We start from the raw sequence: 7,464 nt of genomic DNA, 5'->3' as shown, positions 1-7,464 counted from the left end.
TATGATGCCTACTGGGTACCTGTTGTTTTGGTACTCATGCTACACTCTGCATCTGTTTTCGTGATGCAGGCCTGAGCACCAGTGGCCAGCGTTGATATCGAGCTTGCAGCAGTCTGATCCGGAGACGGGGGTGTGCACACGACGTTTTGTACTATTTCAGTCTCCATCTGTATATATAGACTTGTCTTTTGCCTTTCGAGACAGTCCAGTTTTTGTGGTCCACTTTTGGGACTTGTACTTGTTTTGTTTGTAGCTCTGTACTAGTGACTTCTAGGTTTTGGGAGAGATCTTTATTTGTAAATATATGTTTTGATTCGCTTCCACCTGTTTATATTGTTATCTTAAATTTTGCCTACTCTTGTTTAGTTTCTGCCCTTTTACCCACTACTAGTTGTTTTGGGTTTCGGGTTGGCTTACCTACTGGTGGGATATAGTAGGTGCCATCACGGGTCGAAGAATCGGGTCGTGACAAGTTGGGGGCGGACCCACCCTTAGCTAAGGGGTGTTTCGTCAGAAAATTACATTGTATATAGAGGTCAAATTTTGGTTTAATAAATATATATACATGAGTATTAACACCCCTTGACACAAGTTAAAGGTTTACTCTAATGGTTAAGACGTTGAGAAAATTTCTCGAGGTTGTGTGTTTTAGTCCTGTTAGCCTCATTATTACTATATTTTTTACTATAACATTAACACCCCTTAGTGACAATCCTAGATCTGCTATCAACTAACCTAAATTAAAAAATGTATATTTATAAATTATGCCAAAATAACTATTACTCTCTCTGGCTATTACTTGTTCATTTTTAACTTGACACACTTATTAAAAAAGAATGACATAGTAAGTTTACCATTTTACCCCTATTAATTGATAGGATTTCAAAATCAATTTACTCATTGAAAATGTTGTACCTTTTTCAAAAACATCAACTCTCTAAATAAATTAAGGATATGATAGAAAAAATAGTCTTTTTTTTATTTGTCAAAAATGACAAGTAAATAAAGAACAAAAGGAGTAATATTTTGAAATCAAAGACAAAATACATAAACATGACCGTGCACAAGTAAACATTTAAACTTGTATAAAATTGAACAAATAGACACATTCGTCCTACATGACACCCTACACGACAATTTTGTGACTTACGTGGTGTCCTACGTGTATTATATCATATAAGACATGTGTGTACTTATTTGATTTTATATAAATTAAAATGTCTACTTATATACACTCAAAATTAAAAAACATAATTATTCACTAAAATCAAATCAAGGGTCATATTCCAGTATTATGCGGAAATCAAATAGACATGCTAATGGGGTCCAAATGGTACACACACTAAACAAATAGAAATATTAAATGAAGTTAAAAGATGGTAGGTTAATAAACAATTATAGAAAAGACCCATTCCGCGTTCTCCATGTCGGCATTTTTAATTAAACTTCCTAAAAACGGCACCTTTCACTTCTGTCACATATAATATATAGTATTTTTTATATTCACACCTCTTTTTATTTATATTTTGACTTTCACAATTTGATTATCACTAACAGCAACTTTTGTTTTGTTGCCCCACTTGTTTTTATTTAAGAAAAAAGGTTACGACTCTTTATTTGGCAGGCGTTTTTTTTTAAAATAATTAAAAAAAAATGTTTTAAATTTTGTCAACTTGTTGTGTTTGTATATAAGAACTACAAACACACATTGGACATTATTACATTCTAATAGTCGTTTGTACTTGTCAACTTTTGCAATTGCTGCAAAATATACATTTCATACAAATATACATGTGTAATATTATTCATTACAAGGTGGCGAATTCGAATGATAATAGGAGGAGGAGGAGTACTAGACAAGATGATGATGATGAAGAAGAGATTAATGTGTTTGATACGATGTTTCGAGGGAATATTAATAGAGAAGAAGAAATGTCTGTTATGGTTTCTGCGTTAACTCATGTTGTTGTTGGTCATCATCCTGAAAATGTTGAAAATCATCATCAAAATAATACATCAAGTTCTAGGGGTGTTGGAGAAAAAAGAGGACGTGATGAAGAACAATTGTTATTATTACATGGAACTAATTCTTCTCATATGACATTATCATCAGGTATATATTTTCCCCTTCTATCTGTGTTTACGTACGTTGAAGATATAATTAAGTAACAATGTAAATGAGATTGTCATACACTTCAATATATAGTCAGATTAATCTGTACTAAACATGGATTGATCAGAGTATATTCAAAATCCTTGTTTTGTGGTTTAATCATTTAGCTAGCTGGACTAATTTAGATTCGTGCTTTCAACCAGAAAATCTCTAAGTGTAAACAATAATTTAATGCTAAGTACAGATAAAATATTACAGATGAGATGACAAATGAAGTATTATATATATTTCCTGGTATTCAATCTATTTATGATGTATATTTACATTTTAGCATATGTCTACATCACAAAATTTGTTATTAAGGAAAAGGGTCTGATATATCCCTTAACTTTGTCATTTAGAGCTGATATACCTCTCATTATGAAAGTGATTCATATGTGCCCCTACTGTTGGCTCGCATATGGCAAGTTGAGGGGTAAATTGTTGCATCTGTCTTTTTGTTTTTGTATGGAATGTTTTTGCATGACAATATATATATCGCTTAGGGTCTGTCAGAAACAGTCTTTCTACCTCTGAGATAGACGTCAAGACTCCATTTTATGGTATTATACTGAATATGTTGTTGTCGGTATTGACAAATACATATATATAAAATTATGTTATATAGGTGGTGAAGGTACAAGCATTAGGACAATTACAAGCAGCACATCAACAACAGAAGCAACATTTATATACACTACTTCAACAAACAATGTTCATCAAAATAGCAGTACTATTGATCAATCTAATAATACGAATGATAATCAACTAAGACGACGATACAGAGGAGTAAGACAGAGGCCATGGGGAAAATGGGCAGCTGAAATAAGAGATCCATATAAAGCAGCGCGTGTTTGGCTAGGTACTTTTGATACTGCTGAAGGAGCTGCTAGAGCTTATGATGAAGCCGCTCTTAGATTTAGAGGTAGCAAAGCAAAACTCAATTTCCCAGAAAATGTTAGTTTATTGCCTTCTTCAATTCAACAACCTCCAAATACCCTTTACTCTGTTTCTTCCGAACCCGACCCAATCGTTCACACTTCTTCTCTGTATCATTCCAATTTTATCGGACATTCCTCCAGGGACGTGGAACCTATAGTTCCCACTTCGTCTCTGGATCATTCCAATTTTATTATTGGGCATTCCTCTAGGGATGAGAAGCCAATAGTTCACACTTCATCTCTGTATCGTTCCAATTTTATTATTGGACATACCTCTAGGGATGTGGAGCCAATAGTTCACACGAATCGTTCCAATTTTACCGAACATTCCTCTAAGGATGTGGGACCTATAGTTCAGAGTTCTTCTCTGTATCGTTCCAATTTTATTGAACGTATCCCTAGGAATGATCCAATAGTTGATCACATGGTGCAGCAGGGGGCATATTTTCCATATTTTCAGGCAGGTAGTACTAGTCAGAGTACAAGTGGAAGTGATTTTCATCAAGCTACAAATTCTTCTAATTGGTCAAATCATGATCATCCTTCTTCTTCATCTGGATAATTTTATTATAGGCATAATATATCATTTAACTTGACTTCAGCTGATATCTATATGATAATTTTGAGTGTGTATAAGTAAATATTTAAACTTGTCTAAAATTGAACAAATAGACATAATTGTCCTATATGACAATTTTGTGCCATATGTGGTTGTCCTACATGTATAATGTATGTGTCTACTTATTCAATTTTATATAAATTTAAATATTTACTTACACACACTCATAACTAAAGGACATAAATATCGGCCGAAACAAAGTTACAAGTTTATACTACTAGAATATTTTTTTCATCTTCCTGGAAGATTTTGACTAGCTAGTAGATATTTTTTTTTAGGAATGTATTGGTGAACAAGAATTGGCCACGTGGATGAGGTCCATTTTTTTTTTGTCATGTTTTGGGATGTATTTAAGTGAGAGGGAGTTGAAAAAAAGAAGTTGAAAGGACTAAATATCTTTTTTTTCGTGTGTGAATTTAGAACTACTTATCCTTTTATTTATGATTATGATGCCAATTTTTTGTACATGATTCACTTATATCAATTGTGATATATGCACCAATATATATTATGAAGTATTTCAAATTTTACTATAATGTTATATACTAATACCGGTCATGCCAATATTTTTATTTGTTCCACCATATGGAAGTATACAATTTCATCAAGTTAAAACATTTGAAACTTTTTACTTAATTTAGTTTTTGGTGTCATGTATAAATATGTAGAGGCAGGTCTAAGATTTTAATAGGATAGATATATTATAATGAAAAAATGGACTTAAGATTTGTATTAAATAGTTAGGTTCTTACCATTAACTGATCATTACATTTTTAAAATTATAGGAGTAAAATTAATATTAAATTCTTCATACAATTTTTAATAATTTCAAGATAGGGAATGTCCTGTAATGTTGATGATAAAGTCGAAGACGATACAATATCTTTGGAACCAGTTACCCGTAAGGAAGCACTAATCGTGTCTAGAACTCTTCACAATTTTTTGGTGCAGTTAGAGAAGACACCAGAACTTTTGGATGCAATAAGAAAGTTTGAGATGAGCTTCAATTAGATTTAAATTTTAACAAAAATCACTACAATCATATTTCACTAAATTTTGTAATTTTAAAAAATTACTAATTTATAATATTAATATGATCATATATTTATATAAGAAGCTTCCAAAAATGTATTATCTTTTTATCTTATCGAAATCAGTATTTTTTTCATTGACCCAAGCTAAGATCGGGATCTAGAAGCCCACCTTTCATCTCACGTGCATTATTAGTTTGACTAATTGTGGTCTTACTATTTGTACTTGCAAACAAAGCACGTGCCCTAAGTCAATTAAATTCGAATTAATAATACTCTACAAGAATGAAATATTCAAAAAAAATCACATACAATATAAGAATCATTACACAACTTCCAGAACTTGAAGAACATTTCCCCTCAAATTTATTCCATTTCAACTTTGGTGTATTAATAGGGCCTTGTAATAAAGATTCTTTTAGTGGGATGAAGGTCAACAATTTAAATTTAAGAATAAAATTCCTATGATAGGATAATATTCTTTTCATATCGATAAATAGAATTTTAAAACACTACATTCATGTCATACAATATATTTATGTATATCTCACTTCAACAGAAAATTCCATGTATACGTGCATGAATAATGTGTTTTCGTGTAAGATATGAGAGGGCTAAGTTCAATTAGTTAAGTTCAAGGGATATTTTTAAGACTGTTAATAGTTTGAGGATGGACACTATAACAGAAACAGTTTTTAGCATCAACAAATATACACAATAATAAATAGTGCTAAAGTTTTTTCCGACATTAGTTAATTGTCATTGGATTCAATGTCGCTAAAGGCTTTTGAGACATATATAAATAGTGATATGCCGCTAAAAATACATATATAGCGGCAATTAAGCTATTGCCGTTAATTAATTGCCGCTAAAGATTATTTTTTATGTAGTGGAAACTAATAATTTGCGACAAGTTCAAGAGTGTTCTCAATACTTCTCTCTAATGTTTTTATTATATAAAATTGAATAACAATAAAATACTAAGTGTAATCTACAACTTAGGTTTGAAAAGAGTAGAATGTATGCATACCTTATGAAGTAAAAGTGTAAATAATACAAATTTTCAATGAAAAATTATAACATAAAATTAGAATAATAAAATATGGCTTTGAGAAGTTGATATAATAATATTGAATGGTGTTGCGCTAAATTTGATAAGTTGATACATATAAAATATCAAAATAGTGTTTGTTGCAATTCTTAAAATTTGAAGAATACACCAAAGAAAAAATTTGATCTTTTTGTAAACAGACGGCAATAGATTTTGCATAATGCAGAAGGTTTGATTGTTTGAGAGATTTCGAAATATTCAATCATAAGCGAATAGAAATTGTGAAAAAGGAATAAAAAAGATAAATGCATAAATAATAACGCGGGTTCATGTCAATCGTCTAAATATAAATAAAGAAATAAAATGAATAGTCAATTCAAAAAGATACTGTAATTACCTAAAACTATTTCATTTCTCTTTTCAAATTTAGCAATGTCCCAAAAAATTGAGATCTTAAATAATTGCTTTAGTAGCCTTATAATCGAGCTCTGATCCTACTATTTCAACTTACAAAAGCACGTGCCCTAAGTCAATTAAATTCGAATTAATAATATTCTAAAAGAATAAAAATTCAAAAAAAAAATCACATACAATGCAAGAATCATTATACAACTTCCAGAACTTCAAGAACATTTCCCCTAAAGTTTATTCAATTTCAATTTTGGTGTATTAATTACTAGGGCCATATATAAAGATTCTATTAGTGGGGTCAACGTCAACAACTTATATTTTAAGATCAAAATATTCGTAGGATAATATTCTTTTCGTATCGACTAGTACAATAAACAAAATATTTTTTGAAAATATTCAGAACAATAAACTAAGATATTATATATATTGTTAGAAAAGTTTGATGATTATCATCCTTATATTCTATAGATAAACTGCCAATGAACACTCTTAGGAAATAAGAAATTAACGATAGGATAAAATTTTAAAGCTAAATAATAAAAAAAAATTATGCTAATCTCATTTGACTATGGATTAACGATGAATTGTAAACGAGAGAGGAGCACACTAAAATGATGTGGTACCTAATTTGAAAGTAATCTAGATAAAAATGATTTTTGAGCTAAAATTTAGTTTTTGAGTTTTTCTAAAAAAAAATTAAAATTTATTCCAGAATTTATATTTTACAATAAAAAGAAAAGCTCATCAATTGTGACTTTAGTTATAATTTTATCTACCCAGCCTCTCATTAAACAGGCTCTTATTAAAGAGATTGTTCGTAAAATATAAGAAAATTATAGTATTAAAAAATAACTAGACTATGGTTGTTATTCGAGAACTTGTGATCTAAAACAATCCATTGCATGTAAACCAAATAATGATCTAGATATTATTTTCAAAGTAGATATTTTTCACAAAGATAATGCAGTGGTTGAGATCGTTTAAAAAGGGGAAAAGAAACCCATTTTCCTTTTGCTAACCCCTAAAGAAATCTGCATTCCAAAATAAAAGAGTAATTTCCCTGGATAGTCACCCATGTTTGGAAAATTACCTAGGAATATCACTTATGTTTGTTTTAGGACCACAATATCACCCAACTTTACCTTTTTCCTCAAAATATACTTGACAAAAAAAAAACATTATCTCTCTCCTAATAGGATGCCATGTTACTAGGGATGGCAATGGGGCGGGTATAAGGCTATGTGGGGCGGGACGGGTTG

At 30.5% G+C, this 7,464-nt stretch overlaps 1 protein-coding gene across 1 annotated transcript; it reads left to right on the top strand.

The window, feature by feature from the left end:
* Positions 1 to 1,752: 1,752 nt before the first annotated feature.
* LOC125855608 (ethylene-responsive transcription factor ABR1-like) lies at positions 1,753 to 4,073 on the top strand. The gene is made up of 2 exons (XM_049535346.1): positions 1,753 to 2,113; positions 2,781 to 4,073. The coding sequence occupies exons 1-2, from the start codon at positions 1,792 to 1,794 to the stop codon at positions 3,653 to 3,655; spliced, it is 1,197 nt and encodes a 398-aa protein (XP_049391303.1). The 5' UTR covers positions 1,753 to 1,791; the 3' UTR covers positions 3,656 to 4,073.
* The last annotated feature ends 3,391 nt before the right edge of the window (positions 4,074 to 7,464 follow it).

This window comes from Solanum stenotomum, chromosome 2, assembly GCF_019186545.1.
Source record: "Solanum stenotomum isolate F172 chromosome 2, ASM1918654v1, whole genome shotgun sequence".
NCBI classification, from domain to species: domain Eukaryota; kingdom Viridiplantae; phylum Streptophyta; class Magnoliopsida; order Solanales; family Solanaceae; genus Solanum; species Solanum stenotomum.
The sequence above is the reverse complement of the archived record's forward strand: the minus strand, read 5'-3'. Positions and strand labels throughout refer to the sequence as shown.